General features: G+C 33.9%; 1 protein-coding gene across 1 annotated transcript in view; it reads left to right on the forward strand.

Moving 5' to 3' along the window:
* LOC137408835 (mitotic checkpoint protein BUB3-like) overlaps positions 1-13376 on the forward strand; it is a 25954-nt gene extending 12578 nt beyond the window's left edge. The window contains exons 2-8 of the mRNA XM_068095416.1: positions 2825-3072; positions 3895-4014; positions 5481-5620; positions 6328-6423; positions 7432-7609; positions 9487-9594; positions 13135-13376. Coding sequence (XP_067951517.1) covers positions 2835-3072; positions 3895-4014; positions 5481-5620; positions 6328-6423; positions 7432-7609; positions 9487-9594; positions 13135-13250 — 996 coding nt within the window. The 5' untranslated portion in view covers positions 2825-2834 and the 3' untranslated portion in view covers positions 13251-13376. The remainder of the gene's footprint in view (positions 1-2824; positions 3073-3894; positions 4015-5480; positions 5621-6327; positions 6424-7431; positions 7610-9486; positions 9595-13134) is intronic.
* Positions 13377-13618: the final 242 nt, after the last annotated feature.

A 13618-nucleotide genomic window follows, 5' to 3' on the forward strand; every position in this document is an offset into this window, starting at 1 on the left:
TAAAACGTTCATAACCAATTTTCACGCGCGATTTTAGTTGGGATCATAACTGCCCTTTACTCGTCATTGAAAAGAAAATCTAGATTGCGCGGAAATTTCTATAATTTTGTTTACTATAAGCTCGCAGGGGTGTATTTTACTAAAAATGATATAGAAAATAGTATTTATTTTAGACGAGAACGAAATTGTAGTATTGTTTTAATTGTAAGTTAATCAGGAGTTTTTAGACGACTGACTTCAAACTAATTGTACATGTATTCGAAAATACTCCCATCTCTTTCCATACACTTAGAAAATTTTGCTTACGATAATGACCTACGGAGTCATAATTATGTTTAGGTTACTGTAACAGGATAGAGTAACGAATTTATGGCGTCATAATGCCTACTTGTTGCTACCTCACACAATGGACAATATCACGAGGGTTACTCCACGATACCTTTAGTGTTTATGAGCTAGTAAAAGATACCGTATGTAAAAGTACAGTTGACAGAAGAGGCAATAATGGAAGATAATAATGAACATACAGACAATGTGTGGTAGAGGTTTTGGTTATTTGGTCGGTCCAATAGATTCATGTGCTTTTATTAAATGTATTAAAAATTCCAAACATAAACCTACAGGCAATTGTTTCTTTTCATCAAGCAAACCAGGAAACTTGTATCATATTAGTGTAAGCATTAAAACAGGCATCATAAGAAATTATTCTCAGTTAATTGCTGAATATTGGCAACTGAAAAGGGAAAACTAAATCAGTGCATCAACATCAATATAAACTCAATTAAACAAGTGTGCATAGACATGTGCCTATTTAATTAGGTTATAAGTGGAGTTTAAACTAAACAACACTGCCGACCCATAAAAATTTAAAAGAGGCGTCCTCATAACTTTGTTAAGTTATTAAACAGTCAGAGGAATAGCAAAAAGCTTGTGCTTTTCCAATATACAGGGTTGAGCTAAAAAGCTTATGCTTATGAAGCTTATATCTTGCCTGTTTATATCTAAAATTTCCCGTTTTTATAAGTTGCTCTATTTTTCATTACATGCAAATATATAAAGTACTGTATGGCTATCAGTTAAAATGCAGTCATCAGCATATTGACAGCCAATCACACAAAGGCAAATTTATTATTAGGTTTTTTAAATAAACATGAGCATGAAGAAGGTGTTACTGTATAAAGCTGTCAAAATGCCTGAGTCATTTCTCCTTTAAAATTTGTAATTAATACGAGTTTTTGTAAAATTGCCTTAAATAACTACAATTAAATTAGGGCGCTTTTGGATTCCATACGCATACCCTAGGTTGTGTCATTGAAGGAAATGTGTTAGGCCACACTTGTAGTACTACGTTTATGTTGTGCAGCTAGTGGATTTTCTAAGCGTTGACTCAATTATGATATTAGCGATTCAATCCAGCTTGATGCTTTGCATTATATGACACTTCTTACATAATTCGGAGCGAAAACTACATAAATTCTCTATGTTCAGCAGCATTTATGGAAAAAGATGGTTTACATTATTGGGGCGTTTATTGTATTGTAAAGAAATTGTTCCTGAAGGTAATTAAACATGTGGTAAAGTATATGAACATTTGCAGGTAAACTGAAACTGCATATGATAAAATTGACAACATAAAGAACTTTCAAAAGAAGATAGAAATCTGATGACATTTTTTCATGTTTTTGTCTAAAACTGAAATGCTAGTAGCTACAGCAGTAGTAATAACTTCACACCTCTAGGATTTGCTGTCAGTTGATATTATTCAAGCAATGACTCACCATAACTTTTGGCTCATGTACCTTTTTTTGAAACAGTTAAAATATTCTTTGAATAAATAGATGACACAGTATCCGAACAGTGCTGTTGACAGTTTTTCTTTTGGGTATGCACTTGGAATGCAAAAGCACCTCAAATTATTCTTTTTAAATCTTTCTTCGTAATCAATTTAAGCAAAGACGCTTTCACACTTTCATCATTTCCATTGTTGAAATGCTAACGCGTTGGACTACTTGAGGGGATAAAAAATAGGACTTCATTGCTTTATCTATTTGGCTAGAATTGTAGCTTTACAAAATGCTCCATTGAAAGGAGATCAATTAATTTTCAGTTAAGAAAACCGTTAGCTTTAAGCAAAGACAAATTTGTCTTATGTGTTAAATTAGTTTATGTGTTCGGTTGATATCGAATTGGGAAATTTTACTGAGCAAATTACATAACACCTGTAGGAAGTTTGATGATGTTTAGTACATACCAAAGTTGCTGTATGGACAAAGGAATATTCCTGAGAACAAAGTAGTGTGTGGTTAGATTTTGTGGCATGAGGAATAGTAAACAACTAGTCAAAGCTGTCTAAGAGACTATATAACTTGGTCTCAAGCTGATAAAATGATAAAACAACTTTTTAATACTGAGAAAACATGGTTTCTGTATCACCTTGTAGCTTGTAGCACCTGTAAATTGTAAGGAATGATATGTAAGTAGTGTGCACAAATCACACATTATTCTTTGTTAGGTGTGTCCTGATTGATTTACCAAATTCAACAGTCTTCGAAGATCTTTGCTTGAATACACATCAGTGGTGTACTTCTGTTGAGTTGGTTCAAAATCCAGAGTCACTGACATTGATACACAACTGACTGAACAACCTTCTAGATTGTTTTTCTTGCTACTATTTTTCATATAGGAAAGTTTAATAGTGTGATCAGAAAATCTAAGGACAAATAATTCACCTAAAATTGTGACAGGTGACAGTAGGTGTCTACATATAATATAGGTGACAGTATTTCAGGAATGTGTTCCATCTGTTGTTTTATTTTTTATTAAGGTAACTCAAAATGGGAGATTCTGGGAACATAGACAGCAATGTGATGTTTGCTCTAAAAAACCCGCCAACGGATGGAATTTCTGCAGTAAAATTTCAGCCTCAGTCATCAAACCTACTACTTGTTAGCTCATGGGACAATGGTGTTAGACTGTATGATGTTAACTCCAATACCTTGCGTATGCAGTATAACCACACTGCCCCAGTTTTAGACTGCTGTTTCCATGATGCAGTTCATAGCTACAGTGGAGGTAAGCTATTCCGGAGTACCTAGCTATTTTAAGCTCTGTCGAGAGCATTAATAGCATTAATAAAGTATGTTTATTACTAACTAGTTTTACTAGAAACTATATTTGGATAGAACAAAGTTCTGTATATTCAGTTTTTTCTTATCCACGCACAGTGTTTAAGCTAAAAATCTTTGGTTTACATAAACCGAATAAGACATCAAATAACGAGATTCGTTTTACTCTTTTAAGAACAATTTTGTTGTTGGACAAACTTTGAGGCGATATAACCATTGTTAACTAATTTGCATGGCTGTTAATCATTAACAAAGAACAAGCGGGAGGATCAATAAATAAACCAATCAATCAACAATCAGTAAATCAGGCGTAAAACAAGTTGCATCCTACTTTTTGCATATAAGCCACTTGTTTTTTTATATCTTGGTTTTTTGTCATTTGCTGACCTTAGTTTCTGTTTATTCTTATTAAAATGTTCAAGTAGTAAACTATGTCAAGTAGTAAACTATGTCAAGTAGTAAACTATGTCAAGTAGTAAACTATGTCAAGTAGTAAACTATGTCAAGTAATAAACTATGTCAAATAGTAAACTATGTCAAGTAGTAAACTATGTCAAGTAGTAAACTATGTCAAGTAATAAACTATGTCAAGTAGTAAACTATGTCAAGTAGTAAACTATCTCAAGATTCTATCCGCTTCATATTGCGACCAAAGTCTTGTCAACATGGAATTCGGTTGTAGATTACAGTAGTTATTTTTGATTAAATTATTATGTGGCCAAAAACAGTTTCAACATATTCAATCACTTAATTTTTTCTAACAAATCAGGTCTTGACCAAACACTGAAGATGTATGACTTCAATGCGACAAAAGAGTTTGTGGTTGGCTCCCACGAAGCACCAATCAGATGTGTTGACTACTGCTCAGATCTCAACGTCATCATTACAGGTAGATTGACCAGTTTATAAAAGGTATTTCACCCTAGCTTGTCTTTCTATGCCATTTTAATTTAATGCTGAAACAAATTTGGTTTCTTGTTAAGAGCTTCAGATACAGAGCTCGAGTTGATCCTGGGATGTCATCACTTGCAATAGCTCTGTTATAAGACTAATAAAATACGATCCTGTGTGAAATAAACTGGAAAACTAAAATTCTCATTTACAACATTGTTACTTATTGGAAATTCAGTTAATAGTCATAAATTATATATTAAATTAATCCTCATTTTGTTCTTGTTTAAAATATGTAAACCAAACAGCTGTAATATTATGTTTTTGAATGATTAATAAGCTAAATGCTAAGCATTTGATTTTGAAAATGATTGAAAATAGCAATCTGTACAGATATTATCACACTACAAAAATTTTTATTTCCCCGTTTTAAGGCTCGATTTGCCTACAAGACTAAATTTTGGAAATGAAAAATATTTATGTTTAAATTTTAAAAACAAAAAATCATCTCATTTTAAATCTTTGAAAAAAAACAATCCGTACCAATATGATCACACTACATACATTTTATTTGCTTATTTCGTATTTAGCAATTCTGGGAGAATAGACTTTAGAAACAAAGAATTTACATGCATAAATTTTAGAAAGAAAAAATTATCACACGAAACCTGCTGATATCTAATCACTGTATTATGTGGCCAAAACAGTTTTCACATAATTTTTATTACATTGGTTCGAGAAACTGTATCTAATCTAATTTGGGTGCATCTTACACAGTATTTGATGGAATATTTTGAATGTTGACAATATTTTGAATCTAGTGGTATATATAATTAGTGTTTATTTACTAGTAAGAAAGGCAGGAATAGCAGATTATTAAAATGAAGTTTGAGAAATTTATTCAATAAACAAAGATGGTCCAGTTTATTTTGCACACTGCTGTAGAGGAGTAAAACTTTGGATATAGACATTCATATGTGTACAGGGAACTTTCAGCTAGTTTATGAGACTGTGGGGAGAGTAAACTAGAAATAGTTGCTAATAATAAAGTTGGTGTACACTGATCATCTGTAAGCATTTACTAGCATACTAAGCACAACTTTGTGATAACAAGGCTACAATAATCGATAAATTGTTGAATTGCCGCTAAATTTATTCATGTCAATAAAAAACTTGTTACATTGCATCTTTATTTTGTTTGCATGTAATTAATACTTTTGTCTAAATACAATTAATAAAAGTCCTTTCAAAGTTGTCTCTCTTCCCTATTACTTCATGGATTGAATCATGCCTTTGCTGTGGTTTTTTTGAGCAAATTTTGAAGCTTAGAGCTATGAAGAAAGTTTGCATAAGGAAATAAGTTTGCATAAGGAAATTTTTCATAGATTTTGTATCTGGCAATTATTACCACTTTTACAATATTTGACACAATTTTATTTATGGGTTGACACTTTTACTTCATAGGTAGCTGGGATTCAACAGTAAAACTTTGGGATCCACGAACACCCTGCGGTACCGGCTCCTACTCACAACCAGACAGGGTCTACACTATGGCTGTCTGCGGAGATAAGCTCATAGTTGGCACTGCAGGCCGAAAAGTTCTGGTAGGTTAGCTCTTCTGAATGAACCAGTTTCTTCAGGATTCCAAGTGCATTCTCTGCGGAACTCACTTCCTGCTATATTTAGCACTAACATGTAATGTAACCACTGCAATAACTAGCACTAACATGTCATGTGACAATGCCGATACATTATATAAGCCTACAGAAGGATGGGTTGAACAGGTATAGTCAAGGTTTCCAGACATTCATACAGTAGTCTAGTTACTATAATGAGTTCCGTCGTATCTGTTATTATCAATCATTTAGGTGGGTTTTTGTTTTTAAAATTATTGATAAGACTTATTTAAGCTAGAAATTTTAAGTTTTGTCCTTGTACTGGCCCTTTGTAACTTGTAAACACCGATGATGGTGATGATGATGATGATGATGATGATGAGGATGATGGTAATAACACTAGAGATTAATCTTGCTACTCAACCTATAGTAGATGTAGTCTATCCGTGTGATGATATTATTAACGCTTATTCAGTGTTAACGGACCCTGTTCGGCTCTGTCATCGTGTGCCATCATGTACTCTGATCAAAGCAAAGACTGCCATAGTTGTCCTAAAATTGTAAGAGGTATGTAATCTGAATGTCTTATGTGTACCCCGTCGCATGTCCCTCGCTCATCAGAATCCAAAAGGAGCCTTTTCAGCAGCCTTATCAGCTAACGTGTCGTTACATTGAGTACAATACTATGTTTGTAGGTGTGGGATCTGAGGAACATGGGCTATGTGCAGCAGAGAAGGGAGTCGAACCTCAAGTACCAGACACGTTGTATCAGAGCTTTTCCTAACAAACAGGTTAGCTTAGGCATTTTTTTACCGAGGGTCAGAGGTCATTCCCATTATTTTTGTTTAGAAGTTATTCTAGAGGGATACCCGTCTATGTATAAATCTATGTATAAGTCTATGTATAAAGTCTGAAATATTTGGAAAGAATAGTTTAACTCATTCGCTACTGGAATCCATTATCACGGCTAGCCTTAGTACCTGTACAAAAATATACAATGTACAGTACAAGATACCATGGATCACAGTTAACAGATCCACCCAAAATTTTGCCACAGGGAATTTAGGTTATTGGTTTATCATTTGCCAAAAAAATTTAACGGTTGGTTTTGTTTACTCAGAATTCACAGTATGATATTATAGTTTCTAAATTTTTGGTTTTAAGTACATGTATAGGATTAAAAAGAATTGTAAACAGCGTTTTAGCTAGTGAAAGTGTTCAACATTGGGCCTCAAGTGAAAGGGTCTCAAATATTTCTGATAGCTATATTTTTACAGTTATATTGGGTCTGTTTTTTGGTCAGACTGGAAAAATGATAGATTTTAAACTAATAACTAAAAAAAATATTAAACATGGCTTTCGTTTGTCAAATGCAGTGATTCTTGTCCAGAATTTTTTCTGGTTCAAAGAACTTTAGATGACAGCTTTATAGCAGAAACTAAGTCTTACTGTGCGTATGTCAACAAAAAGTTTTTTGGCATGAATTCCGTGAGAACGAGCGAAAACTCCTTAGCGAAAAAACTATCATTACTTTAAAATACTTTCCAAATTTCAAAATACTCTCATATTTTGAAATACGTGTTAAAATTAATAAAAAAAAAAAGTTAGTAGCAGCACAGGCTTCATTCCTTCTAATTGGCCCCAACCAGGTATTTGTTGCAAACTTATCACAAATATAGTTTTGAGATGTCATTGTTAGGGCATTGTAGGAATTATCCTCGTTACTGGACACTTTTTAGTAGAAACCCCTGCTTTGCTAAAAACACTCATTTTATGTGGGAGTTATGCTCTCTTTGCAGGCATACGTCTTGAGTTCCATAGAAGGACGAGTGGCTGTGGAATATCTTGACCCTGCCTCTGAAGTACAGAAGAAAAAGTATGCATTCAAGTGTCACAGGGTTAAAGAAGAAAAGATTGAGAGGATCTACCCGGTAAACACAGTTGCATTCCATCCTGAGCACAACACATTCGCCACAGGTCCGTACAGGAAGTTACTAGTATTCTCTCTTTTTAATAGATCATTCTAGAAGATTTGAGTCAAGCGTCTAAATTGTGACTTGAACGGATTATGAATTATGGATTATTGATGGATTGATTAAGGTTTATACTATATCGCAGTATGTCGGTGTTTATACCACAATACAGCCATACCTCGACATAATAGCTTAATGTGTTCCAGCACTGAGCTTGTATGTCAATTATCTCATATCTCAATGCAATATTTCCTATATAACATAACTAAATACAAATTAATCCGCTCCCATACTATGAAAAATACCTAAAATCAGGATATTACGATAGAGAAACGCGTTTTTGGTTGTTGTAAGTCAGTACCTAGACTCGCAAAGTAATAAATACATATCTAGTGGTTATGGTCTGCAATAATATGTAACACTACCATGTAAAGTATTGTATGGAGTTCTTGCCGTCGAGACAGACGTAGTGGCTAACAGCGGTCTGAGAGAGACTTTACAGCAACACATTCGGTACACTAGACATTTATGACGCTACATAACATAAACATTGAAGTTAACTTAACCCTTTCAATGTTATAGACGCATAAATCCGTTTTCTATGGTCGAGTGCCGTAGATGCATAATTGCGACTTTCCCAGCAATTGCGTAGTAACCTGATTTTATTTTTCGTTGACAACATAACCCACGGTCTTTAGGACTTTCATGATATTGACAACGTTGTCCGAAGATATCTCTATAAAATTAGCCTAAAATAACAAAACAATTTTAAGCTTTTGTTTGAGAACTACTAACCTAAAAACGGACAATTTTTCATGTAAAGTTTGTTAAGTACCACGCGAGTCAGAAAACAGGTAATGACTTATGTTGATGACGTTATAGCCAATTCAGATTTAGATTTTTGTGATTATACAGATAATTAAAATAGCAGCAGTGACTCTGATAGTGGTGAAAGTAATAGTTTTGTAAGATTAAGGGACATTGTGGAGGATCATCTTAGCTTTGTAGGGATCGCTTCACATACATGTAGCTTTATCATTGCGCAAAGTATAGATACATTGAATTTTTGCATTGCAGTGTTAGTTAAAATGTTGGCAAAATAAAATATGTTACAAAAATGATCTAGATAGAGTTTCAAATTGAAAAAATATTGTATACATATCATGAAGCAATATCGGCAATTTTCGGTAAAATGGCTGGCACTAGGCCGATAGCTAAATTTGTACATGGATGGCACTGAAAGGTTAAATGAAAATGAATTAAGCTTTCTAAACACACATTTGAAGCTAAGCTTCAATCTTTTACTAAACTTAATTTAAATTTTGTCTTCGTAATTTTTTATTATCTCTTTCCGGTATAGTGCTTTTTACCTCGGTTGCACTATAACTTTCAGTCAACCTTTTTAAAACTTTTTTCAAACTGAGTTGAGGAGAAAGACCGAGCGATTCTGTTCTGTAAAATGGTCTCTCGCATACTTGGCCATCGAAAACCGGCTCGTATGCTCGTATCTCAAAAGTTTCTCGCGTGTCAAGGCAGAAACTTGCTCGAAATTTGGCTTGTATCTCGGTTTTCTTGTATGTTGGGCCACTCGCATGTCGAGGTATGACTGTACATCGCTGATCATTTGTGATAACATTATTTCTACGATCACAAACTCATTCGCGTTTACATCGGCAGATAGTCTGCGATATAATGTTCGCATTACATCACACAATATGGTCGCTGTAATGATGAAATACCAGTCCTACAGCGACTATCATGAAGGAAAATATAGAGTAAGCAATGTATATAGTTTATACAGCTTGGCAAAGAATGCTAGGGTATATTATCTTGATTTTTATTAATGCTTTGAAAAGGTATTGGTTCTATCTGGTTTTGCAGGTGGCTCTGATGGGTATGTCAACGTCTGGGACCCCTTCAATAAGAAGAGACTTTGTCAGTTCCACAAGCTACCAACTTCGGTTGCTAGTCTTAGTTTCTCCACCGATGGTGAGTAGAAGAAACAATCTTTGTACAGTAGACACTGCTACATCTGTACTGTAGACACTGCTACATCTGTACAGTAGACACCACTACACCTGTACAGTAGACACCGCTACATCTGTACAGTAGACACCGCTACATCTGAACATTAGAAACCGCTACATCTGTACAGTAGATACTCCTACACCTTAAATACTTTGTTCTGAGAACATTTACACTATAGGGATTTTGCGTCATACGAAGCGTAAAATACATGTAAATTGCATAATCCATTCCAAGACCGACCAAAACTCATCCCTTTGGCCCTTCAAATAAAAAAATCTAAATTTGGTTTTTTTAATTTGCTGACTACAATAACTGTATTATTATTAGTTTGTATCGACAACTTTTCTCTTTATCACTTTCAGGGTTACTGCAATTTTACGTTAAGGGAGCGCACACCTCAATTTAAATCAATTCTTTTCTAAACAGAAAGGTGAATGCTGTAAAGAAACAAAAAGCGTTGCATATGTCCAAAAGAAAGTAAAACAAAAATCTATATTTACATGTATTGGGTGCACCCTCGGGATACGATAACCCTGATATACGATATTTTCACCTTACAAAGTGGAACATAATGATTTTTTCACCTCACCATACAAACTTTATTTCACCATACGAATTCAATAAAATTTTCGCCCGAGTTCAAATTTGGCAATCCGTGTGCTTATTACGTACGCCAAAATAACAAAGACACCGAAATGCTGTTCGCCGAAAATATTTTCACATCGTCTGAAAGAGACATGATGACTGATGGCTCTCAGTTCAGCAATTCTGATGTGTAAAGCAGTAATATTTTTCCTTCAAAAATAGTAGCAAAGTTTGAGTTGCGATCCCTTCTTACAGAAGGTTTAGTGGTCAAACAACTTCCTTTAACCTGCTAACAAAAATCCACTTCGTCATGAAAACAGCACCGTTAGGGTTTTCTTGCGGAATTAGGTTGAAAAACGTTTTAAATGGGGCCGCTAAAAGTTATAGTGCAAGCGAAGACAAAAACTGATAAGTGATAAAATCTTTGTGATAAAAAGTTGAAATTCAGTAAAATAGTTAAAAATACATACTAAAACTTAGCTTCAAGCGTGTGTGTTCAGTAATCTAAACTTATTTGAAATAAATTCAAAATTTTTGTTATACGTACGTCTATCTTGAAGGTAAGAACATTCTACGGTACGTAGTACTGCTCATAGAACATTGTAACGTTACATTTTAATGCAGGTCATAACCAATAAATTCACTAAATATAATAAAGTTACTGTAGGTAACTATAGTTACTAAGGTTAACATACTATTTTGTTACTAATTTTTAATATGTACAGCGCTTATATAAAATTTTGACGATTTTTACCAGGGGATGGTTGCATTATATAATTACTTTAATTTCTATACCCCTACATACGAATTTTTCACCATACGAAGCCAACCCTGGAATAGATCAAAATCGTATTCTGATGGTGCACTGTATGTAAATATATTTTTGTAAATATTTCTATGTATGTAAATTTATATATGTAAAAGCGGTGTCTGTTTGTCCGTCCGGTTGTCTGAAGCCAGGGTTAGAGGTTTCAATTTACGCTTTGCTCACTATACTTCAATTTTTTAATTTAACTAGAGGAATGCTGGTGTTGCAAGGATAAGGAAGTAATTACCTATGAATTTGAGTAACTTAAGCTAGTAACTTCAGCTAGTGTAAATCTTTACTATAATAAGAGCAGTTAGGCCAGCTTAACATTCCGACATGACATTACGCGCATTACAGTTATGCTACTATTTTTGTACAGGTATGTGCACAATTGTTAATTAGTATGGCCAATTGGACGTGTAGTGTGTAGTACGCCTGTCTGGAGAACTGGAGGTTCTGAGTTCAAATCCAGTACCAAGCGGATTTTTCATGCGTAAACTTTTATCGCTATAACTGGACAACTGGATGACAAACACTGAGATTTATATACACTGTATATAGATGAGCGGACAGTAACTGGTATTACTGGTTTGTATTGATAGCTTTCACTTTTTTCTCATCACTTAGAGTTGGTTTGAGGTTAATGCTTATCATAGTTTTATGTTAAGTTGAGGGAATGGCCCTTTCAATTTCAATTGATTTTTTCATCATTTTCTATGCACTGCAAGGTCTATGTTGCAGAGAAAAAAAGATATATGTGTAAAATAAAGTAAAATATGTATATAATATGTACCCCTCTACATCGTTTTCTCGCTCAAGGGTGACAAGAGAGAAAACGATATTTTAAAGGCTAACTATGGGATTCAAATCCAATTTAAGAACTTGCACCAACTTGACGGTTTGTTATATGCAATTTCTTATGTAGTGCGATGCAAAAACTTTACATAAATTCATAACATTTTGTGGAATTTATGTAAAAGGAGATTTACGTTATAGAAGCGTTTACCATAAAAGTATTTGAAAGTTTTTGACAGTAGGTATGTTTACACATTGTGCAATTATTAATAGATGATGAAATTGTGGAATAATATGAGATAAGTTCAATTTTATGAGACCAGTGTAATTGATAAGCATATGATCAGCTTGGAGGTCTCTGTAGAGATCTACTATACTACTTAGAGGTTCGAGGTTTCTAGAAATACCGCGATACAGAGATTAAACATTTGGTTCCATGTCAGCTGATATTTTTGATTTTTCAGATATTTTTTACAAATCTATTATTGATCATTGTAGTAGAATCTTAAGACCTCCAGACTAATGTTAAACTATTAATTTTCATCACTTTGATAAAAATAAATACTCTGGTAGTAATTTTATTCATACTTGAGCAAACTATCGATATGGTTGAAAAACAAATTTTTTGTTTCAGTCAGTACATCAATATTGTGTTGTAATTCCCATTTATAATAATGAATATTGTTACAACCAATCACGTGCCAGCATGCAGTGTTATACTCTTATTTACTAGAAGAGATGCCACGATAGAGCGATACTGTATACGATACGTTATCGATACAGCAGCATCTACTGTACAACATTACTTGTTGGAGTTGTATCATCATCAACTATGGAATAGTTATGATAGTACAACTGCAAAATTACTTGTCGGAGTTGAGAGTTTTGGAATAGTCGATGATAGCACAACCTAGAATCCTGCTCTAACTTGAGGGATGGCAGAGAGAGATGGAATGGTTCTGAGTCATATTTTTGATCATCATTCTGGCCAAGGCCAAAATTTAATTTATTTTGGTATTTCGGATCTGGCAAATCTCTTGTTTTGTATGCAACAAATTAAAACGTGTGTTCGAGAGAAATCATGAGAAACAAACCGAATATGAACATAACCCAAATAAACTATGTTAACTTTAGTTACTTTCAATAAATTTGTCATTTCTTAAAATGAGTTAAATAAAAATTAAGTTTTGGAGTTGTCTCATTTCAGGAAAACTTTCATGTCATAGCAGTTTCCTTACATCTAGGTTGGGACTAGGCGGAATTATTCAATTTATTTCTGTGTGAGGTCTTAAAATTACTTGTGCTTTTTTTAGGTTCCGTTCTTGCCATAGCCTCATCCTACATGTATGAAGTTGCCGGTGGCCAACCCCCTGCTCCTGATCAAGTCTTCATAAGGAATGTTACTACAGCCGAAACTAAACCCAAATAATTGAAGACATTCTGTGTGAATTGACAGAAATTTACAGAGCTCTGATTGTGTCAAAGCAAAGTTAATAGTGTAGGTGGGGTAATCCCAATTTCATTATTGTATTGTAAATATAGTATATTCATCAACTTATAACTTCGTTAAATGGGTTCTTTTTCACAATCCTTTTGCTGAACAGCACCACTCAACAATTCACATCCTATCAATATGTAAAACATTACAAATCTCGCAATTCCACCAGATACTCAACACACATGTCTGTTGATGGAATCGAAAATATTTTAGACTAACCACAAGTGTTTTTAAATATGAGTTAGTATCCGATATTAGAACGTTCTGCATAACTGGCCTGTGATGTTTCGTGAAAAATA

Source organism: Watersipora subatra, chromosome 11 (assembly GCF_963576615.1).
Source record: "Watersipora subatra chromosome 11, tzWatSuba1.1, whole genome shotgun sequence".
NCBI lineage: Eukaryota > Metazoa > Bryozoa > Gymnolaemata > Cheilostomatida > Watersiporidae > Watersipora > Watersipora subatra.